Source organism: Chelon labrosus (genome assembly GCF_963514085.1).
Source record: "Chelon labrosus genome assembly, chromosome: 2".
Classification (NCBI taxonomy): Eukaryota; Metazoa; Chordata; class Actinopteri; order Mugiliformes; family Mugilidae; genus Chelon; species Chelon labrosus.
Window position 1 is genome coordinate 34,166,834 of NC_140338.1, and position 25,257 is coordinate 34,192,090.

Genomic DNA, 25,257 nt, shown 5'->3' on the forward strand with positions numbered 1-25,257 from the left:
CTGAGTGCTTTTTGAAGATGTGACTGATTTTCTTGTTGAAACCATTACTTGACAAATTGGACCCATTTGATGATAATATTCATTATGTTCAAAAAGAAAAGTTGTGCTATGGCCATTCTGGATCAGGTTTTCACTTTGAGAAAAGACAGAAAAAGGGAGTGGGGAGCTGCTAAGGAGTTTGTTAAAAGGCACATTTAGAAGTGTGTGTGTGGGGGGGGCATGCAATGATAATGGAAAGATTTGTCAAAAAGGCATTGTGACAAGGAGTACAAGAGATTTAATAAAATCACCTAAAAAGGATAATTTGCATGACATTCATGAGCACAGGGTTGACTTTTACACCAGTGGAAAGCACGTTTGAACTTTCCTCATGGGTGCAAACTGTTTTTGAAACAAAAAATGTGAAAAATTGTGTGCTCTGTCTCAATGTACAGATCACACCAATGGAGCAGTTCCAGGATGCTTCTTTGGTGGCATTAGAATGTTTCCACATTTGTGTTCATGGAATCATGATGTAACTATCTAATAATGATGCACCTCCTTGTTGAATCGTGACTTAGAGGAGGTGTGACAGCTGGTGTGTCCCTCCCTCACAACAGCTTTCGACATGCTGTATTCTGCTCACTTATTAGCATATGCTGAACAGACAGTTCCCAAATTACACAATGTTTCAATCAAAACTCCATTTTCAGTCTCAACAGTTGGGTACTGCCTGACATGGCAACTTTGAAATGGCTGCACATGAACTGTGTTGGTAGGTCATGTTTTCTATAATAAAAAAAAGGGGGCGAGACAATGGAAATGAACAAACGTGGCAGACAGAAAAAGAGACAGACTGGCTAAGATCAGGTACAGGCAATAAATCCTCAGGGAGCTTCACTGACAGTGGATGAAGGAGGAAGCTTTGTTGACAGACGTAGCTCTGAGAGCATAAGCAACAACGACTAGAAGGAGTGTGCTGTTGTAATGTCGTGATGATGCATGTTTTCTGAGAGTGGGTTGGGTAGAGGGGATTACTGGATCTAAACATGGACTTTTTTGTCAGACACGGTCCCTGTTTTGAGTGGTGGTCCGCGAGCAGAGTGGCAACAGTGAATTGCCACTTCTGGATGTCAGTGGTAGAAGTGGTGGACAGCTGGCTCTGTCAGTTTTGGATATGAGGCGTATATGACCAGCTTTACAAATGTTGAAGGATTACAGCTGCTGAGCAGTCTGGTTGTTATTGCTTACTCTGGCCAGGGAGGGAGAGAGAGGGAGAGAGAGGAAGGGAGAGGTGCAAAGGTAACTACTTTGCATCTCTCTCTTCAGTGCCTCAAAAAGTCCTCTTCCATCCATATATTGACTGAGGTCCTTTGGGGTGTGTAGGACACTACTCAGGACTTTTTACGACACTGTGGGTGCATCGGCAACCTTCTACGCTGTGGTCTGCTGGTGTGGCGGAGTCACAGAGAGGGACAAGAATAGACTGGGCAAACTGATCAAGAGGGCCAGCTCCATCCTGGGCTGTCCTCTGGATTCAGTGGAGCAGGTGAGGGAGAGGAGGATGTTGGCTAAACTGTCAAACATCAGGAACAACCCCTCTCACCCCCTGTATGAAACAGCTGGGACTTTAGGAAGCTCCTTCAGCCAAAGACGGGTGCGCCCACAGTGCAAGAAGGAACGCTTCCGGAGGTCTTTTGTCCCCTCAGCAGTCAGACTCTTTAATATCAGCATTTGCTCTGCTGCTGAGTTTCTTTTCAGGACCCACAAGAGCACAGTATATACAACCTGTCATTATCTCACGTCTTTCTAGTGCAATACTTGGTGCAACTCCTATTGGAGTAGACTCCTATTATTCATGATATTCATGAATGTAAATATGTATATTTAACCTCCTTACCACCTCAACCCTCATTTTACATTAGTTGTTTCTTTCAACTTCTGGTTAGCCACTGAAAACCTGATGCAATATGTAAATATTTTTTGTATCATAACGTATTTACTTTTAGTTTCTCTTGTTTACCTTATTCTATTTTTTGTATCTTGCACTGTTGTTCCCTGCCACCCTAATTTCCCCACGGAGATGAATAAAGTCCTATCTTATCTCTTATCTTATGTTATATATCTTGAGGCTTCCAAGAAATTAAACACACAACTTGCTGAAAAAAAAAAAAAAAAAAAAGTTTTAGAACACCACACTTTTTCCAGTTTTTTACTGAAAATTATTCAGTTTAGTGTCTCATTGCACTCTGAAATGAAAGCATAGAACAAATAAGCAATTTGAGTTGAAAAAGAAATCATGGAATCAATTTATAGACCAAAATGTATTCTAAACTTTTGACTCATCAAAGTAGCCACCTTTGGCAGATATAACAGCTGAACACACTCGTGGCATTCTTTCTACAATAGAAATCAAATATTTTTCAGAAAGTTCTTCCCAAGTCTGTTGCAGAAGTTCCCATAAATGTGTGGCGCTTGTAGGTCGCTTGGCTTTCACTCTTCTGTCCAGTTCATCCCAAACCAGCTCGATGGGGTTTAAGTCTGGAGACTGTGCTGGCCACTCCATGTTTTCAAGCTTACCATCTTGTTCTTTTTTCCTGAGGTAGTTCTGGCATAGCTTGAACTTGTGTTTTTGGTCATTATCTTGCTGTAGGATGAACCTCTGACCAACTAGGCGCATACCAGAGGGTATTGCATGGTGCTGCAGAATGCTGTGGTAGCCATTTTGGTTCTGGGTGCCTCTCACTCTGTACAAGTCACCGACCCTGGATCCAGCAAAACAGCCCCAGACCATCACACTTCCTCCTCCATGTTTGACAGTTGATGTCACACACTGTGGAACCATCCTCTTGCCTACTCGACGGCGTACAAAGATCCTGCGTGATGAATGGAAGATTTGAAATTTTGATTCATCAGTCCATAATACCTTCTTCTAGTCTTCAGTAGTCCAATGGTGGTGTTTCATGGCCCAGGCGAGCCTGCAGCTCAAAGTCTTCTCTTCACAGTTGAAACTGAGACTTGCTTACTACGACCACTATTAAGCTGTGCTTGAAGCTGTTGTCCTGTGAGCCGCTTATCACGCAAGCTGTTAAATCTCAGAAACATGTCCTCTGATTCAGTTGTGGCTTTGGGTCTGCCAGACCTCCTCCTGTCAGAGTTTCCCCCAGTTTCTGAGTGCCTTTTGATGGTGAAGAAAACTGTACTCACTGACACCTTGACTTTCTTTGCAATTTCCCTGTGTTATGATGGTCTGTCTCTCTTCCATTGTTAATTGCCTTTTTCTTGCCATTTTTGTAGCAACACACTACTTTCTGCAGTACAATACTGTTCACCTGATGCTCATGAGGGTCTGGTACCACAGTGTGTTCCAACACTGCTTTTATGCAGACAGAGGGGGTTGTAAGTAACCAAGAAAAGCTGGAACACCTGTGAGAATAAGTAGCACCAGCTTTCAAGGCTGATTCAACCTTCATTGCTGCAGAACAGCTTTAAATTGTTAACCCACTTCGTGTTCCCTGAAAGAGGCCTTTCTGTATAATTCTGAAATGTACATTATTTTTCAGTTTTGGGTAACCAAACCTTTTTTTTTAACCTCTGGCTGTTCAGTACTTACCTTTGTACCATTTCAAGCTATTCATTGGACTTGCACGACTTGAATTGCAATAAATAACTGGAAAAATTAGGGTGTCCTAAAACTTTTGACCGGTAGTGTATATGTTCCTCATTCAATTGCCAGCTCCTAGCTGAAACTACAGTAGCCGTTAAAACATATGGCTCCAAACTGCAGGTATGTAAGGGACATGGGTTTTATTTATTTTTTATTTTTTTCCTGTTCTGTTTCCTGAACCAGTCAGATGTGATGGTCTGCATAATGCATTACATATACGTATGTATATAAATGTTTTAAAGAAGTGTTTTAGAGAGCAAGGTTTTTCTAATATTTTGACCATGTGATGTAGGTTGTTAGCCCTGATGCCTCACAGCATGAAGGTTCCAGGTTCGAATCCATGGGCCGACTGGGCCTTTCTGTGTGGAGTTTCCATGTTCTCCCTGTGTCTGCGTGGGTTCTCTCCGGGTACTCCGGCTTCCTCCCACTGTCCAAAGACATGCTGGTTAGGTTAACTGGTGATTCTAATTTGGCCATAGGTGTGAGTATGAATGGTTGTCTGTCCCTCTGTGTGTTGTTCTGATTAGTGTTAACAAAGAGAACAGCCGTAAGATAGTTTACAAAGGGCAGCAATCATGCAATGGGTCCGTTGGACTGGAGATTTTAACAACCTTACCTTATTTGATAAAATGGAAACTGAGTGCATATGCAATCACATTTCAGTTGGAGACAGGAGCTAAAGATGCCTCTTCTACCTTTTCTTTTCTTTACCTAGTCATGTGTGACTGTGAGAGAATGTGGAAGACAATTGAGAAAAAAAGGGCCAGTACTCAGATGCCGCCTCTACACATGATGTTCAGCTTCTTGGTATGCTGTTCTATTACTAACCAGGTACTCTACCAATGGTTGCTGATGCAATGCAAGTAGTTTTTTTTTTTTGTAATGTACAAGATTCAGAAATGTTGCTACAAATCAGCATCTCATTTTGCATGTGTTCACTAATAACAAGATCAGAATGACCACCCTACAGACATGGAAGAGAGTCGCGTTTTTTTTTGTTTGTTTTTTTAATATTATTTTTCACGTAGAGAGAAGGCAATGATAGAGCAAAAGACAAGATCTTGAAAGGGTTGAGGTGCAGAGAAAAGCTGATGGAGGGTTCGGTAATGGAGTAAGATTGAGTAACATTTCATGATATTGTCTTCAAAGGGCGCAAAAGAAACAGATATTAGAACTCCTTAAAAACTGTGTCAGGCAGATCAGTTTGGTAAGATGTTATGATAAGCTTATGATTAAGTCTTTAAAGTGTGAGAGGAAAGTGATAAAAGACAGAAAAGGAACAAAACAAACCCAGTATTTGAGATAAGGAATACTGCTAGTGGGACAGATGGAGCAAGGTGGCTAAATTATTTTAGCCAAAAAAGAGAAGGCAAATTTATTTAGATTTACTGTAAGCAAGCTTTAAAATTGTTAAAATTATTTGTTTATATTTTAATTTTTAAGCACTACCAGTTCTCTAGCAGTTCTAATACTACTGCTAGAAAACATTGACACATTCAGCGCCTATTTTAGTCAAACTACCTGTTCAGCATGTCAGTGTATCTGTCTTCATTTGACCCTCAGTGGGAGCAACTTGTCAATTAGTTTTGTGACGTGAGACGAGGAGTGGGTTTGGAGAGCAGACGGCTGCAGAAGCTGACACGAACATGAAGGAACATCACAAGCTCTGTGAAGAACTGTCACTGAATTGATTTTTTTTAATAAAGCAGAGGAACAGGTAACCAGTGAGACAGAGGCATGGCTGAAAGGTAGAGCTAGAGTCTCAGGGAGCTAAAGTGGGAGGTGAGGAAGGAGAAAAATGACATAAAGAAAGTGTCTGTGGGTCTGCTGCTGCATTTACACAGCACAGTGTGTGGGTCAAGCACATAATTGCCGTGGAGGGCAGAGGATCATGTCCCCAGTGTATGATATGATATTTGTTATGACCATTCATCAAATGCCTCCCAGAGCTCAAAGAAAGCTAATTTTCCTCCCTTAATATTCATTGTTAAACTCCAAAACCCGGTGGGATTCCTTGGATTCCTCCAGTTTCATAAAAGCATTAACATTAACCAGTGAACACAACAGCAGCAATGTAGTCTACTTAAATCACAGCATCACGGGTAAACATAAACCTCTGGGCAGCTGCTCTTAGCTGGATGGGTCTTGGTAAGTGTAAGATGTTGAGGGATAATATTATTCAGTTATTTGAAAGTACCTCTATGTGTATGTGTCTCTCAATTATTAACAAAAATACAGAGAAGTTACCTGCTCTGAGACACACCCAAACCACTTCTTCTGTCATTTGCTATCAGTGTATACCAGCCCTAGTATCTTATTTGTATAACTATTCGATTTAACAAAATGCCTTGGCAGGGAACAGACGACTTGCTCCTAGGCAGTCCTGCTGTAGGTGTCTGCGGAGATGTTGCAGGACAAATGGGCTGGTGAGCAGCCTCAGGTAATTAAGAGGAATTATAGAACAGAGAGAGTGGATAGTCAGTGTGTCATTACAACTGCTCCCGCGTGGCTTTGGTGACATAGGCTTGTATTCAAAACCTCAAGAGAGCCATAGCTATTGAATGCTCCATTTGTGTCTCTAAGTAGTAGAGAAATTGCTGTGGACTGTAGAAAGTATTATGTTTCTGCTTTTCAAGACGAGGAAAAACACTTTCAGCTGCGGCTGAAAAGGTGGCTGTTTATTGACTCTGCTGTGTGAAACTCATTGTACCAGAGTGAATTATAATAGCCTTTAGAAAATAAAGAAACTGCTGAGGAATTAATAGTGCCCAGTCTGGGATATTGCACTATTATGTACATAGTCGTGATACATGGCATTGATCTAGATTTTTTTAGTAGCTGTGAAACAGTGGTGACCTGGACCCACTGAGACTCTAAAGACCCCTGAATTGCTGTGGAGAAGGACGCGTCACATTGCTGCTAAATTAAGTCCAGAGCAGACCCCAGTGAGATAAATGGCTTCAATGAGGTAATGAAGACCCAGGGGGATAGATGGATCCTGCTTCAACCCTGGCCATTTTGTTGTGTGTATATGTGTACATACTGGTGCAGTCATGTGTATGCATGTGTGCTAAAGTTGCTGCTGACTGTCTCTGTCACTTCATGTGCCACTGATGAAGAGACCATATAATGTTATTTAGAGAGCTGCCTCAATACGGCAGTAGAGATCTGTGGTGTGTCTCATTATAAGTACAATTAGCAGAGAGAGGATTCTTGACCAGACGAAAGTGCACTTAATGAAACACCCAAGACCCTCTTCAGTAAAGCAGTGATTTTTTTCTGGCATTCTGCCCTTTCTTCAAGACAGTAGTGAGGTGACGGATCAGTCAATAGAGAGGACAGTGTTAGAAGATTACTCAAAGGCTCAAATCATAGGATAGAGATAACATGTGAGACTCATGATGACAACTGTTGGTTACTTATCTTATAGGTGATCAATTTTACAGTCTTTGTTTCTCCTATCCCTACCTATTACTAAATTAAAATATGTGTTACCGGTCCGTGGGTGGGACTGTGGTGACAAATATGTTGCCTGTGAAAGAAGTTATATAGCGGAGAAGTAAAGACACGATGCGTCTTCGTTTCCTTCCAGAATGTGTCTGAGTCTGATTTATTTTCACAAAAATAATATATAAACACCAAACAATTCAGTCTTCACTTTACAATGCATCTGGTTCTCTGTTCACATCACTTCCAAATTTGTTCTCTTTTTTTTTTAACTACTTTTTTTCCCCTTATCATCACATTTCTTTTACGCAGTTATATTCAATAACAACATCTGTAAATACATTACATGTTCCCTTATTCAGTATTTTACTGGTAGAAATGCTATTCACTATTCACAGTGTATTATAAAATCCAGCATGTTGGATTAACACTTCAAGTGCATCTGTGACTACACCAAATCGTTAATACAGTGCTTGTGCTACAATAGTTAATCGACTCAGTCACTTCTAAACACAACTGGAAATATTTACATCATGACGAAATACAATTTAACGGAATATATAGATAATGCCCAATCGTGGTACAAAGTGTGTAAAGCTTACGAGTTCTCGTTAACCAGCACTTAACTAAAATGAGCTCGCTCCGTAACGGCGGCCATACGGGAAATTTCTCCCCCTTTGCTAGCACATCCTACCCACAAATAAACTCAGACAACTATCTTAACAGCTATTGTTTTCATTAGCGTTGATAAAGCGACAACATAAAATAACATTTTTATCCGGTTAACACACCGGTTACTGACCTGTGAAAGCAGTTATATAGCGGAGAAGTAAAGACACGATGCGTCTTCGTTTCCTTCCAGAATGTGTCTGGGGGAGCGGCGGAAGGTGGGGCTCCCTTACCGTACCCCCGAACACCTGGAGCGATTACAAATGTTCCACCCCACTGCTTTCAAAATAAAATGACCCACTTCTATAGGTTTCTTTACTTTTAAATGAAAATAAATACATACATTAACAAAAAGTGTCTCACGAACACATGAGTTTCATAAAAATAACATTAATGTGGCCATTCCCTCTTAGGGGTGCCACATATGCCGGCTTTGTTTTAAAAGGCTCCTACTCATTTTCTCCTTGAATTCCTTTAAAAGGCTATAAACAATTGAGCCAAGTGTTGTCTGCATGTAGATAAGTCATTTAGATGTGTCATAGACATCCATTCAAATAGTTTTTTTATCCCTAATCCGATCATTTTAATATTTCAAGTCAATATCCGATGACTTATCTACATGCATGCTATAAGAGATAAGATAAGATAAGATAAGATAAGATAAGATAAGACTTTAATTATCCCCATGGGGAAATTAGGTTGTTACAGCGACAGGGAACAACAATGCAAGATACAAAAAGATACTAAAAGAATAGAATAAGGTAGACGAGAAACTACATAAAAAAGTAAATACATTATGGTATAAAAAATATTTACGTATTGCATCAGGTTTAAGTAGCTAACCAAAAGTTGAAAAAACCAACTAGTGTAAATTGAGGGTTGAGGTGATAAAAAGGCTGAATATACATAGTGACATTCATAAATATCATGAATAAAAACAAACTAGGAGTTGCAACAAGTATTGCACAAAAAAGACGTGAGGAAATGACAGAGATGAGTTGGTATGTATATGTATGTTCTCTGTATGTCTAAACAAAAAAAGCTCAGCAGCAGAGCTAAGAAACGCTGATGTTAAACAGTCTGCCTGCTGAAGGGACAAAAGACCTCCAGAAGCGTTCCTTCTTGCACTGTGGGTCCCAACTGTCTCAGTCAGGGGGTGAGAGGGCATGTTCTTGATGTTTGATAGTTTGGCCAACATCCTCCTCTCCCCCACCTGCTCCACTGAATCCAGAGGACAGCACAGGATAGAGCTGGCCCTCTTGATCAGTTTGCTCAGTCTCTTTTTGTCCCTCTCCGTGACGCTGCCACACAGGCAACCACAGTGTCATAAAAAGTCCTGAGTAGTGTCCTACACACCCCAAAGGACCCCAGTCTCTTCAGCAGGTGGAGGCGACTTTGGCCCTTCTTGGGTAGGCCATTACTAATGTCCAACCATAAGACATAACACATGTTTTATTTATCCCACATATGGGAAATTAACTTGGAATTTGGCAAAAAATATATACAAAAACAATAATGACTTCGACAGGGGAATTTACCAAAAAAACACAAATACAAATTTGAAAAAGTATATACAAAAAATAACAACACTCTGAAAAATATATACAGAAATATAAAGACATTCTGTATATACAGTGTGGTGGTGGAAAAAAACTGTACAAATAAAGGCTGTGGCTCAGTAGGTAGAACGGGTTGTCCACGACCCAGAGGGTTAGCGGTTCGATCCCCGGAATGTGCCACATGCCGAAGTGTCCTTGAGCAAGACACTGAACCCCCAGTTGCTTCCAGTGCGTGGCACTGGTATGTGAATGTGTGTGTGCTTGTGTGAGCGAATGGGTAGATGTGTCTATGACTGTAAAGCACTTTGAGTACCAATAGGTAGAAAAGCGCTATATAAAAGCAAGGCCATTTACCATTTACCAAATCATTGCTAAAACTTTAAAAACTATAAAACCAGTCCAGCTTACTGTTCAGGTGAATGTCCAGATATCGACATCGTGGATATCCATCCACGATGTCGATGTCCAATCCCTGAATATTCACTGGTGTGGACGATGATGCTTGTATGATGTTAGCCGGTGCGGTCTTCCTTCCTTAGAGCACCAAAAGTGCCATCACACAGCTCATAGTCTACAACAAAAAAGGTATTTTATCATGTTTGAAAAACATTTACTAAAAACTAAAAGCTACAGTGCCTGGGGTGATTTAATAAGAGAGAGAGATAAGAACATATGTACAATATGTCTATAATGTGTGCAACTATTTAGTTTTGTTCATTTCAAATGATTTATGGACAATAAGAACAATTCAGGTTATTGCAAATCTTTGATCCTAAATTTGATCCTATCATGCATAAAATCAAGACAGTGTTTGTATTTATTCAGCTATGACTGAAAGCCTAGTAGAGAGGTAGTACATGTGGTAAGAGCAAGAAATATGTGTCAAACACTGAACTCATGCCAATGGTTGACTTTGTAAGGGTGAACTGAATAATGACAGTGGGTGTAAACAGAACTTGTGTTGGCTTCCATCACCTCTGCAGGAGAGTCATTATAGCTGCTGGATGTCTGATTACCTGACTGAACACAACAACGTCACGCATCTGACAGATCACAATGAACGCATTTACCAGATGATACTGTCCTCCATGGAGGATGTGTCTTACTAAAAGTTATCCGTAAGACATCGTCTTACTTTCTCATTCAGGTGGCGTAAACAGAAAGCTCTTCTGGGGTTCAACCCTAGGCCACTAATATTTTTTCCTCAAGCCTCCATTAAATTATTTATTTGACAGGAGCACAATATAGACATTTTATAATTTTACATGGAATCAAACTGTTATGTAGACAGCGCAGAAATGGCCTATGAAGCTGAGAATTGTGTTTTAATTCTCTTTCCTTTCATATTATACATTGTAGTCTGATCTGTTGTTAGGGGGAATTCACTTAAATTCAGTTGTATTTATATAGTGTCAATAACAATACAAATTTTCTCAAGAAGCTTTACAGAACTGAGTCTGAAAGCATGTAGGTGGCAAGGAAAAACTTTTTTTTAACAGGAAGAAACCTTGATCAGAGGGAGAATGACACACAGAATGTTGTTATACATGTTATACAGTAGTACTACAGAATTTCATGAGTAGCAATAGGGAAGAAATTAGACAAGAAATTAGAGGACAGGAGCTTGGTGCCAGAGAAAAGAAATTAGAGGATAAGAGCTTGGTGCGAGAGAGAAGAGAGTAGAGGCCATGTGCTTCAGTGCATCATCCAACAGCTGCCTTGGCCTATTGAAGCATAATTAAGGGATGGTTCAGTCCAGTCAGGGAAACACTTGATAAATATTGAGATTTTGGGGTTTTATGATTTTCCTTTACCCTAGTGGAAAGAAATACATCCAAAATGTTATTATTATATTTAGGTGTTTGTTTCACTACTTTTTTTTTTTTTTTCTGGAAATGTATACAAAGAAGTGGTTATTTTATTAGATGACACATCATTTTAATATTCAAACGTAACATTTTAGAAGACCTGTAATACAAAAATGTTTAGGAACAACTCAAAAAACATGAAAAACAGCACAAGGTGTTGATCTGGCCTCCAAATTCACTAGATTCCAAACTGATCAAGTATCTGTGGGATGATCCACAGAGGCCCCTCAACTCTACCCATAGGACCCAAAGGCCACTAACAACATTCTGTCACACTACACCACACTAAATTTTCAGCCTTTTCACCTTGCTGTGTGATGCTGTAAAACTTACATTCTGTACATTCTGAATTACTGATGATATGTTGGAATTATGACAACAGCCAACAGACAAATGTCAAAGAACGTCACTTGCTGTTACAACTCTCCAGAAGATGTCCAATGAAATAAAAATATACAGTTGTAACCAGATGTTTACAGACACTGTGTTAAAAGACACATAAACCTTTTTTCCTCACTGTCTGAAGTTAAATCAGAATAAACCTCTCCTGTTTTAGGTCAGTTAGGATTACCAAAATTATTTCTATTTGCTAAATGCCACAATAATGAAAGAGAGAATTTCTTAGAGAATTTTTTCTATTACTTTCTTCAAAGTCAGAAGTTTACATACATTTCCTTAGTATTTGGTAGCATTGCCTTTTGCCATTTCCACATAATGTTCTTTCCTCATGATGCCGTCTATTTTATGAAGTGCACCAGTTCCTCCTGCAGCTAAACAGCCCCACAACATGATGCTACCACCCCAATACTTCACAGTTGGGATGGTGTTCTCAGGCTTACAAGCTTCAGCCTTTTTCCCTCCAAATGTAACGATGGTCATTATGGCCAAACAGTTCCACTTTAGTTTCATCAGATCACAGGACATGTCTCCAAAGATTAAGGTCTTTGTCCCTGTGTGTATTTGCAAACTGTAATCTGTCTTTTTTATGTTGCTTTTGGAGTAATGGCTTCTTCCTCGCTGAGGGGCCTTTCAGTCCATGTCGGTACAGGACTCGTTTCACTGTGGAGAATGACACTCTCTTACCAGCCTCAGCCATCATCTTGACAAGGTCTTTAGCTTTTGTTCTGGGGTTGATTTGCACGTTTCGGACCAAAACACGTTCATCTCTGGGACATAGAACCTCTCTCCTTCCTGAGCAGTATGATGGCTGGACATTCCCATGGTGTCTATACTTGCGTATAATTGTTTGAACAGATGAACGTGACACCTTCAAGCATCTGGAAATTGTACCCAAGGATGAACCAGTCTTGTGGAGCACCACAATTCTCTTCCTGATATCTTGGCTGATTTCTTTTGATTTTCCCATGATGTCAAACAAGGAAGCAGTGTGTTTGAGGTGTAGCCTTAAAATACACAGGTGTGCCTCCAATTAACTCAAATGTTGTCTGTTAACCTATCAGAAGCTTCCAAAGCCATGACATCATCATCAGGGCTTTCCTTCATTGTTTAAAGACATAGTAATCTTTGTGTATGTAAACTTCTGACTTTGAAGAAAGTAATAAAAAATTCTCTAAGAAATTCTCTCTCTCATTATTGTGACATTTAGCAAATAGAAATAATTTTAGTAATCCTAACTGACCTAAAACAGGAGAGGTTTAGTCTGATTTAACTTCAGACAGTGAGGAAAAAATGTTTATGTGTCTTTTAACGCAGTGTATGGAAACATCTGGTTTCAACTGTATATATTTTTGCATTTTTGAGCTATCGTGTTGTACTCTGTACATTAATTTAAGCCATAGTTGTTTTGAGAATGCTGCTGTTAACAGCATTAACATAATTATAAATTCATTAAAAATAGTCATAATACAGTTTGTTATTGGTATTTACAAGACACTGTTTGATGTAGTGTGTGCTTTAGTGGATGACAAAAGTACCACTCTTACCTGTAACTGACCACCCACTCAGTGTAAATGGGCTGTAAAGATATGCCTGACAGTTAATTTTATCCACAGTGTCTTTCAAATGCTATACAGCTCACCACATCAAGTCTCCATGGATATACTAGAGCCTGATAATGGTGGCCTACATGTGTCTTAAATAGGAAGATTTAGTTTTAATGTCTCGGGCTGCTGCTCAGAGACTCAGTATATGCATATATATGCCATAGTCTATAATCCACTGCAGGAAAAATCAGCAACGGTTAAAGTCCATACATAGTTGTGAGTGCGGAAAGTGACGAACAGATCAAGGCTCACAGTTTATGGCTTGATGGATCATGTGGAATCCCTATTGGCGGACTAGAAGTCTGTGAGTGTGTGCAGTTGCATGTCTCAAGCAGCACTGGTTATTCTGATGGTGGTTTGTGCCATTTGAGAGAGTCCCATGATCAAAGCTCTTTGTAAATGTTAAGACCAATATGACTGATGCCTCGGCATGATCTGGCTCAATGCAGATGGCATTGCATGCATATTAACTTGATGTTGTGTGCACCGGTCCATGCATGGGTCTCATATTGGAAATGCAGAGGCCATAATATATGTGCAACCAGGAGGGCTCAGATGTCTGAATGCATGAACCCAAACAGTGGTTGACCTGTGGTGCACATGCTCATATCATTTGAGCTATACTAGCCATGTGTTCATGCATGTGTCGTCACCGAGCCACTGGGCAGAAGGTTAGTCATATCTGCAGTAAATTACTGGCTACAAGCAATGTAGCTGTGTGGTGTAGCTGCTTATTACCACTTACCCATGTTCTCTGTGTGCTGCCTATGTTGTCGTTGTCGAGTGCACACAAATTCATATGTCAGCCTGGATTTATTGACACAGTGTTTTGTTCTATTATGCTGGGAGTAAATAATCTAGGCTTGTCACCCATTTAAATGTTATTAATTGTAGACAATGTGGACATTATATGGAGGTCTGATTGGTCCAAATGTCACTGCAGCTCCTGCTCAGTTTTGCAGCTGGCTGCTCCCTCCGTCATCTTATATCAGTTTATTTGCCTGAGGCCTTTTGGAGATTCATTTATAAAGTAAAGAACGCTAAAAGGCATAGCACTGGATCATCTCTATATGCAGGAGTGCATTAACTTACTGTGTGTGTGTGTGTGTGTGTGTGTGCATGCATGCATGCGTGCGTGTGTGTGTGTGCATTTGTGTGAAGCCCACATGGTATTTATTTTAAGTTACCAGCCCTTTGTTTTGTCAGTGAGCGTTGGAATATATGCCAGCTTAGATAAAAGTAAATTGTGTATTAGTAGGAGAGGGCACACACTCCATACAGTGTATTGTATGAATTAGTGTAAGTTGTGTGTATCTTCCTGTCCGTCAGGGTGGTTTGTGGAGGCATATTTGAATTGTTACTATGGCAACCGATCACTGCTGTTATACCAAAACACATATCTGGATAAGCTTCTGTTTCTCTCCAATCTCCTGCTGCTTTCCTACTGTCACAATTTTTTTTTTTTTTTTTTTTTGTTAATTTAAACAATTTCCCTCCACTGCCTTCTCTCAGTGCACTCATTAGCCCGTTTACAGAATTTCCATAATTTTTATTCAACATGCTGTGGGTTAAGGGTTAAGAACATTTCTTTCCTTGTTTCTTAAGTTTCCGCCTTTCTTTAGATGTTTTTAACGTCCTCCTCACCCGATGGCACTACTCATCATATTGTATTTTTTATATTGTACTGGTATTTTATACCATCTGCTGATCATGTCTTTTCATCTTTTGTTCCTCAGTTGTGTTTCCCATCCACACCTCCCCCCACCACTCTCCTCTGGATTTCTTTTTGCTGTTACTTCCTCCACCTCCATCTCTTTTGTGTATGTCTCTATTTATTCTCTCCCTCGCCTCTCTCCTTCTCTCTCCTCTCCTTTTCTATCTGCTGCCTTCCTCCCACTCGCTTCCTCCTCCTTCACTCTCTCTTTCTCTTACCCTCTCTCTTGGTGCTGACGTCCTCCTGGAAAATTCAAGCTTGTTCACAATTAGTATGTGCACCTGCAATTAGACCTGACAAACCTCTGGTAATTAGGCCTTTAAGGCAAACTGTTTTTAATGTGGAGATCACATTTCCCCCTCTTTTGATTTTCCATACTGTTCAACATCTCCTATCTGTGCTCACGCAATTTCACAGATTTGCTTGATTTCAGCCTCTGTTTTCTACCTGGTTATCTTGATAAATAAAAGATTAGAAAAGGAGTTGAGAGAGGAAGAGGAAAAAAGCCTTTTACAATGCCTTTCAGTTTATTCCTCTCATGAAGTGCTCCTCCTTGCTTTATTTTGAATATGAGTGTAAATATAAATTCATTAATATTCCTCATCCTTATCTTTACACCCAAATTTGTACTTCTTGTACACTTGTATGAAAACTAAAATTTTGGGTTTCTCTATGCCTGTCTCCTCCCTCTGCCTTATAGCTTTCACTCTGCAGCTCTCATTCTCTCTCACTTTCTTTTCTTCCCCCACTTCCTTTCACTGTTCTGCTAATAGAGGAGCAGTAAATAATAGCAATAACAGTAAATAATAGGCTGACAGTTGACTTTAAAGAGCAGCTCTCAGAGGGCTGGAGGGAGCTACTGAAACAACAGGTTAAAGGGTTAAAGTGAAGCTCAGTCTCAGTGTCTAATGGTCACTTAGCCTTTGGTAGTGTAAATGCTGAGGCACATTAAAGATCGCCTATACTCAACAGTGGTGCTCCTGCATCAATCATTCAGAAAAAAACACACAATCATTGTTATAAATGATCACCTTAAAAGGAAAAAGTACTGCAAGTGAGGTCTGTTCATTGTGAGAGCCTCTCAAAATATTCCAGCCATGTAATTTTTAACTAAAAATATAAATAAATCTAAATAAGAATTTACAAATGAGAGTGTATGTATTATGAGTGCACGAGTGTGATTCTGTGTTAATTATTGATGTGGTCATATTGATATGTTGTTATGGCTGAGTTACTCTTATATTTCCTCAATCACCAGTGTCTTTATTCCTCTTCATTACCAGAGATTACGGTGTGTATGGAAACTTTTGTGCAAGTTTTGTGCAAATCTAACTGATGTCAGGGTGGAGATCAATAAATAATAAATAAAAGTTTGTGCCCAAGTCATGAGGCACACATATAAAACAGCACTGTTCTCAGTTCCGGAGCAGCGGTAGAGATCCATTAGAGACAGCAGCTGTTACAATATTCTACTGGGCCCCAGATGATGTTGGTGTTTATTTGCGTACGGAGCACTAAACTGAGATTGGATCTGGAGGTGCATTTGGAGATGCGTGTCTGCACACATGTACCTAAAGCTGGTCACTTGTGACTGGATAGCCTAGATCGGATCTTAAAGGGGAACTACTGTTTTTTACAACCTGGGCATAAAATACGATCGTTTACACACCCATATAACTTTTGTGTCATTTGCACTCGTTCAGAAGATAATTAAATCTCTGCTGCTATGGTTCGTCCACAACCTCAGAATTGGAAAACTATTCAGCCATGTTGCAAAAAACTAGTAGTAGCAAATTACAGGTAAACAAGCCGACCGTTGCAGGTGCGCACACCGCTCAGAGATGACATCATCCAGGTCAGAAGACGTCATCTGGGGTCTGTCTGTCAATCTACAGACCCCGGATGATGATAACAGGTAACTCCGGACTCAACGGGGAGTAGCATTAGTGTATCATAACAAAATATTGGTGAAATGAACGAGTTTCGCGGCAGATAATGCATTGTTTAGAGGCTGCGTCTCGGTGCCCTGTCGCTCCCGCTATATGGATATACGCTGATCTAATTATCTCCTGAGCGAGTGCAAATGACACAAGTCAGTAAACAATCGTATTTTATGCAAGAAATAAGGTCCAGGTTGTAAAAAACAGTAGTTCCCCTTTAAAGCAAGGTCTGAACAGGCCCAATGTGACGCATAGCATTCACACTACCAAAGGAATACAGGCACATGCAACCCAGACCTCCTCCAAATGTGGTCAGAGTTGGGTCTCTCAAATCTCTTTCCTGCCCTATCACAGGGTTCCTCCAAGGCAGTCACTGCACAGTATATACACTATATTACCAAAAGTATTCGCTCACCTGCCTTTACTCATTCTATGAACTGAAGTGCCATCCCATTCCTAACTCATAGAATTCAATATGATGTCGGTCCACCTTTTGCAGCTATTACAGCTTCAACTCTTCTGGGAAGACTGTCCACAAGGTTGAGGAGAGTGTTTATAGGAATTTTTGACCATTCTTCCAAAAGCGCATTGGTGAGGTCACACACTGATGTTGGTCGAGAAGGCCTGGCTCTCAGTCTCCGCTCTAATTCATCCCAAAGGTGTTCTATCGGGTTCAGGTCAGGACTCTGTGCAGGCCAGTCAAGTTCATCCACACCAGACTCTGTCATCCACGTCTTTATGGACCTTGCTTTGTGCACTGGTGCACAGTCATGTTGGAAGAGGAAGGGGCCCGCTCCAAACTGTTCCCACAAGGTTGGGAGCATGGAATTGTCCAAAATGTTTTGGTATCCTGAAGCATTCAATGTTCCTTTCACTGGAACTAAGGGGCCAAGCCCAGCTCCTGAAAAACAACCCCATACCATAATTCCTCCTCCACCAAATTTCACAGTTGGCACAATGCAATCTGAAATGTACCGTTCTCCTGGCAACCTCCAAACCCAGACTCGTCCATCAGATTGCCAGATGGAAAAGCGTGATTCATCACTCCAGAGAACGCGTCTCCACTGCTCTAGAGGCCAGTGGCGGCGTGCTTTACACCATTGCATCCGACGCCTTGCATTGCACTTGGTGATGTGTGGCTTGGCTGCAGCTGCTCGGCCATGGAAACCCATTCCATGAAGCTCTCTGCGTACTGTACTTGGGCTAATCTGAAGGTCACATGAAGTCTGTAGCTCTGTAGCAATTGACTGTGCAGGAAGTCGGCGACCTCTTTGCACTATGCGCTTCAGCATCCGCTGACCCCTCTCCGTCACTTTACGTGGCCTACCACTTCGTGGCTGAGTTGCTGTTTTTCCCAAACGCTTCCATTTTGTTATAATAGAGCTGACAGTTGACTGTGGAATATTTAGGAGCGAGGAAATTTCACGACTGGATTTGTTGCACAAGTGGCATCCTATGACAGTTCCACGCTGGAATTCACTGAGCTCCTGAGAGCGGCCCATTCTTTCACAAATGTCTTGTTTCACAGTCTGCATGCCTGAGTGCTTGAATTTATACACCTGGGGCCAGGCCAAGTGATTAGAACACCTGATTCTGATCATTTGAATGGGTGAGCGAATACTTTTGGTAATATAGTGTAGCATGTGGTCTAGCCCCTCTTTCTCAGTGTGTTTTTTGATACCTAAATATGTATGTCACTTAATTTCATCCACAATTAAGGGATCGGTATTATATGTGAGTCGGATTCCTGTCTCTCTTCTCTTTTGAATATGTAGCAGAATGTGTTGCTTAGAGATCTCTCCCCGATTGGCTGTTCAGCTTAAAGATGTTGCAATTCAATATAAAGGTATTTATATCAGTTTTAAAACAATTTTGCTTAGTTACAAAAGAGATTTTCACAACTAGTGTTCTCACTGGTTTTTGAGATTTGTGTTGTCCCCAGTATTTTACCAGCTCTTCCCTGTCATCTTATTTTATAAATACAAAATGTTGCCATACATCAGCTTTCACTGCCTGACAGAGTTGTTGCTGGATCTTTCTCACTTGTGGACTAATGTTGCAGCAACTGCAGTGATGTAGCATATTTAAAAAAAAAAAATCACAGCTGAAAATAAAGTGCTCTCTTAACAAACATAAAAACATCCAAGTATATAAAATATAACAATAGTATATGCTGATCAGCTGTACAATTATGACCAAAACCATTGGTCATACTCTTCACCCACCGAGTCATAGGCTCTGAATGGTCCAGTGGATTTGTTGTTAGCAGCAGATTCTTTAAGGTGAAGCTGCTGTGGGACACACCCTGTTGCCAGTTCATGGTTTATTACCTGCCCAAATCCCAAAAACCTGGTTGTTTCTTGTCCCGGTCATTTGGCCATAATGATTTGTCTTATCAAACTCACTCGCCCGACTGTTCACTGTCAAATATATCCCAGAATTTGATATGTGCCATTGTTATTCACGTTATCATTGAGTGGTCTTTATGTTTCACCATATATATACACTACTCACAATAAGTTAGGGATATTGTGAGAGACTCAGTGGATGTCATACATACGGTGTTTGTTTCACTTCAGAGATTTTTGGGATAGGGAGGCAATTATATTGGGGTGATAGACACACCTCATTTTGTGTTTTCCACGCAATGGTCTCACTGTGTACAGTGTGCCTTACATATTGCTGCCAATACCAAAAAATACTAAAAGACAGCCCTTTTCAGTGTGGCATCAATTTCAACATTCTGTGGGTATAAAAAGCTGGTATTGTCAGTAAGTCATTCCAAGTTCATCATTCAAGCAGCCATGAACACGACGTCACTTAACGGACAAGCAGTGCCACCTGGCCATAGCACGCCTTCGGGTCGGTGGCAGGCAGTCAGATGTTGCTCGTGAACTTGATGTGTCTCAAAGTGTTATCAGCAGACTTGCATCAAGACGCAGAACTACTGGCAGAGTTTGTGACAGACCCAGGAGTGGAGCCCCACGAGTGACAGACCGCAACGATGACCAGTACCTAAGGACCTATGCACTCAGACATCGTTATGCAACTGCCACACAGCTGCAGGCCCGTTTACGAGATGTGAGGGGTACTAGGGTTTCCAGACAAACCATTCGCAACCGACTCCACCACTTTGGCTTGAATGCCAGACGACCGTTGCAGGTGATTCCACTGACACCAAGACACCGCCGTGAACGTTTGCAGTGGGCACAAGATCATTTGACCTGGACAATGCAGCAGTGGTCTACTGTCCTGTTCACTGATGAGTGTCGGGTCACCTTGCACAGAAATGATGGTCTTCAGCGTTGCTGAAGAAGGCGAGGTGAGCGATACGCCGAGGTCAACATGGTCCCCAGGGTTCGCTTTGGTGGAGGAAGTGCAACAGTCTGGGCAGGCATCACCAGTCAGCGCAAAACAGATTTGGTTATTGTAGATGGCTCAGTCACTGCACATTCTTACCTCAGAGACATCATAGACCCCATCATCATCCCCCAATTCCGCCAGCACATCCCCAACTTTCTGTTCATGGATGATAATGCTCCACCACATCGTGCCAGAATTGTCACAGCTCGACTTCAGGAAGTCGGAGTGCCTCATATGGTATGGCCAGCAATGTCCCCTGACCTGAACCCCATAGAGCACGTCTGGGACCAGCTGAAGCAGAGACTGGATGATCGTACCCCACCCCCACGTGACCTGGCAGAACTGCGTGTAGCACTTGTGGAAGAGTGGAACGCATTGCCTCAGAACAACATCATGAGGCTAGTGAGGAGCATGAGACGTCGCTGTCAAGCTGTCATTGCGGCAAATGGTGGAAACACCCGCTACTGACATTGTCAGTTTTTGTTATTTGGGGCTATCCTTGCTATTGTCTAAATTTTTGGGGTAATAAATATTAAACTAATGAAAATGGTGTTTCTTCTCATTCATTATTAGTAATATCAAAGGGAACTTTTACTTATTTCATTAAAATTCAGACCAAATAGGAAAAGCACTCATGTAAATAACAATATCCTTAACTTATTGTGAGTAGTGTATATATATATATATATATATATATATATATATAATGGTCTCCATCCAGGGGGGCATGGGAGTTTGGCAAGTTGTGATGCATTTATCATCTCTCTCTTGTCTCTCTTCTCTTTACCTCCAGGGACGGCATTTATACTTCTCCACAATGCTTGTCAGCCTCCACCCTTCTTCCTCCCATCTTCAGGACAAGCGCTTGGTCTCCCCCTCCTCCTCTCTTCGTCCTCCCTCTCTTCCTCCAGACCAGTCATTGCATCATCCTTATCTTCAGCCTCGGCTGACCCTGCCCTTCCTCTCCTTATCCTTCTCTCTGCTTCTCCTCTCCATAGTCCTCTTGCCCGTCTGCGAGTCCCGCAGGGGTGGAGGTCCAGGAACAGGGCCTGGAGGTTCCCCAGGGGGGCAGGGAGGCCACAGAGGAGGCAGTACTCAGAGGGGTGTTGCCATCCCTCCTTATTACTCTCCTGGCTCCCCAGCCCTACCCCCTATCAATCCCAAACTGATCAACTCACTCAGCATTGCTGTCATCCTGGTGGGCAACTCTAGTGAAGTGGCCCTAGGGGCTGGACTTGAGAAGGAGGACTTTCTCCACATCCCTTTTCCACCCAAAGTTGAGGTGGTCACCATGAATGAGACTGATCCCAAGAGTATTATCAATCGGATCTGTGCACAAATGACAAGGAACTCACTGCAAGGTGTGGTGTTTGGTGACGACACAGACCAGGAGGCCATCGCTCAGATACTGGACTTCATCTCTGCCCAGACACACATCCCCATCCTGGGCATCAGAGGAGGGTCCGCCATGGTCATGGCTGCCACGGTAGGACACTCTTTATCTGCTTTGTTTAGAAACATTGAATTGTGACATTTGCTCTTCACTACACAGCACAGTATTTTGTTTAAGTTCTTTATTAAGCAGTGGCTACATTAATGCCCCTTGGAGGAAATTTATTCACCACATTTTAAAATAGTTAGAAATATAATTTCTAGGTGGGTTTCTTGATTAGTCACCTTGAATAGTTTGTGAAATCATAACAACTGTAACCATCTGAATCAACTTGGAGCAAAACCTTGGAGGGGAGCTTGCTGGTGAGCATCTGGTGGCCAGGTCTTTCTCCATGGGGCCTGGCTGGGCTCAGTCCAAAGAAACAAAATGGAAATGCCTCCTTGTGGACTCACCACCTGCAGGAGAAGGCCCCAGGGTTGGGTGCAATGTGAGTGCACAAGTCTCCAACTGGGTGTCTCCATGCTGGAGTTCTCCCCGATGAACAAGAGGGTCGCTTCCATGCGATTACAAATCGCTTGGGGCAAGGGGGAAGGCTTTGACTGATGCCTGTGCATATGTAGCAGTTCCTGGAAGTTGCTCCATCTGGGGACTAGTTCTTCTGGGAGATTTCAACTCCCATGTGAGCAACGATAGAGCAACTTGGAGGGGAGAGATTGAGAGGAATGGCTTGCCTGATCTTAACCAGGATGATGTTTTGTTGTTGGGCGTCTTTGCTGGTCACGGATTGTCCATAATGAACACCATGTTCGAGAATAAGGTAAGGTGGCCCATAAGGGTACTTGGTACCAGAGCACCTTAAGCCAAAGGTCAATGATTGACTTTGTGGTCGTATCATTAGATCTGCGGCTATATGTCTTGGACACTCTGGTGAAGAGTTGTGCAGAGCTGTCAACTGATCAACACCAGGTGGTGAGTTTGATCAGGTTGCGGGGAAGGCTGCTGGTCAGACCTGGTAAACCCAAAAACGTAGATGGTAAACTGGGAATGAATGGTAGGGGCGTCTCGGGCATCCATAGGGAGGTAGGGGAGATGGAATCTGAGTGGGCCATGTGGGAAGCTGTCAAGCTTCCCACTGATTGGCTCATGGGACCCTGGAAGCAGCAGGCAGGGATCGGGAGACCAGACGATATAAATAAACGTGACTTGACTTGACTTGACCATCAGATTCTACATGTACGCTTTAGTCAAATCTGTGTATCTATGACAGACGTTTATCTCGTTCCTCCTGTTGCTCTCTTCTCTCTCTCTCTGTTTCTGTCTCTCTGTCCAGCCTTAGGCCCATGGGTTCCTCCATATAAGCTGGGTTCTGCTCAAGGTTTCTTCCTGTTAAAAAGGGAGTTTTTGCCACCATTGTCTACATGCTTGCTCTGGGGGTTTCAGGCCGTGTTTCAGACCTGATATTGTAAAGTGTCTCAAGACGATTTGTATTGTTGCTGACGCCATATAAATAAAACTGAATTTAAATGAAATGAACTGCAGCTTCTGTGGTCTCAGAAGAGAAGGACTTTCGTTTGGTGTCGTGACAACTGAAAATCAGTCGCTTGTCTAGTGCAGATGAGAGTTGTTCATAATACCAAGTTATGACACAATATTATTTTCTAGAAAACCTTTATTGCTTGCAAGCAAGAGCCATCAGCAACAGATGATGACTGAAGAGAGGCAGTCTCTCCTCACCTTTATTATTTTAGCAATGTTCAATGTTCATATATGTAGTCACATCATAAGATTACATATGACTTGACACAACACATTGTACTAACATCTCAACATACATCTCATGACACACATAACACTTCTCCTATAACCATTATTGTGTGATATACAGTGACCTATTTCCAGAACACATATACACAGAAGAGGTACTTCAAATACCCCCTCAGGATGAACTCCTTAAAGTTTTTTTTTTTATTTATTTATTTTTTTTGCGGCGCTGGTTGAAGCTGGCAGCTGCTTGCAACAGCTCTTACTCTATCTCTCTTTTTTCCGAATTTAATTCACTTTTTGCTTCCCTTTTTGTGGACATTACTTTTGTATATACTTTTTTCAGACAGCATTGCACTTTTTTAGTTTTGTTTTTTATTGGGAGTCTCGCCATAGCCAAATATTTTTAACAACATCCAGACCGTTACTATGCAGGAAGCCGGCGGCGTAACTATGCGAGAAGCGGCCAGCGTGCGCATTGATTACAGGAGGGAGCGGCTGATCGCCCTGCGTGGCGCTGTGGTTTTCCCTCGGGATGGACATGGGATCCCTCCGGAGATGCTTCATGGGACCCGCCGAGGATCCCGAGCAGGAAAACTACATCGAGAAGAGAAGAGATGCTTCACTTTTCAGCGCTGTTTTCTCCGTAACCATGGGCAACGTGGGATTGCTGCCATATAAAACGTTCGAACTGGCCGCACTCTGCAGGCTCTGTGGTAGAGTCGGCCATCCTGTGTGGAATGGTCTGGAGCAGTGGCATCGCAGAGAGGGAAAGGAAGAAGCTGGAAAAGATAATCAGGAAGTCCAGCTCTGTCCTGGGCTGCCCCTTGGACTCGGTGGGGGAGGTGGGTGATGGGGGAGTTCTGGCTTAACTGTCCTCCATGCTGGATGATGAGTCCGGCCCCCCTCCATAGTGACCTGAAGGGACTGAGGAGCAGCTTCAGTGGCAGACTGCTTCACCCTCGATGTGTGAAGGAAAGATACAGAAGGTCTTTCCTTCCTGCTGCTGTTAGGCTCCATGGCGAGCACTCCTAATATGTGCAATATGTCTATTATCTGTTCTATCTCTGTCATTTCTGTATGCTGTTGCAAACTGCAATTTCCCCATTGTGGGACAATTAAATGTTTTCTTATTCTTATTCTTATTCTTGTTCTTATGTCAATTCTCACAACATATTATACAATGGAGCATACAACAACATATCCATTCATACCTTGCAACCACATGATTATCATAAGGCAGAGCTTCTGTCCAAAACACAAGCTTCCACCCTACATACAATCTAATGTTGCATCCACAAATGTTAGGTTTCATATATGATATTAAAATAATAAGGAACATTTGAGAATTTCCCTCACAGTTGGCCTTGAAGAGGTTCTGGGAAACTGTGCGACAACTCAGGAGGAGCAGTGTTGGGCACGTTACTTTTAAAAAGTAATTAGTTATAGTTACTAGTTACTTCTCCCAAAAAGTGACTGAATTAGTATCTGAATTACTCCACTGTAAAAGTAACTAGTTACCAGGAAAAGAAACTATTACTTTTTTTTTTTTAAGTTTAAATATGTCTAAGAATTGGATTTTTTGCAGCTCTTGCTTGTGTCTGGCTGTAGTCTGAGAGCCAAGTCGGATGTCTTCAATGGAGCTCCGGGGATCACCTTTTTTGTTGACACTGCCTTATTGGCAGGAAAACTGAGGAGGTAACTGTTTAATCCTGAATTTCTTTCTCATTGTGAGTAGTTTCAGTGCTAAATGAGCAACACCCCATTGTAATCCACGTTATTAAGATTAGCCTAATTTGCCTCTATGAAAAGAAATCTGTTGGACATCGTGTAAAAAACATGCTAAATAAACAAGACAGGAAAACGCTGCATTCCGTACCTGATATAAAGTCAT

General features: G+C 41.7%; 1 protein-coding gene across 1 annotated transcript in view; it reads left to right on the forward strand.

Annotated features, from left to right (window-relative positions):
• Positions 1-21,008: 21,008 nt before the first annotated feature.
• grin2bb (glutamate receptor, ionotropic, N-methyl D-aspartate 2B-b) overlaps positions 21,009-25,257 on the forward strand; it is a gene marked incomplete at its 3' end in the record, with an annotated part of 118,620 nt that continues 114,371 nt past the window's right edge. The window contains exon 1 of the mRNA XM_084559236.1: positions 21,009-21,695. Coding sequence (XP_084415362.1) covers positions 21,027-21,695 — 669 coding nt within the window. The 5' untranslated portion in view covers positions 21,009-21,026. The remainder of the gene's footprint in view (positions 21,696-25,257) is intronic.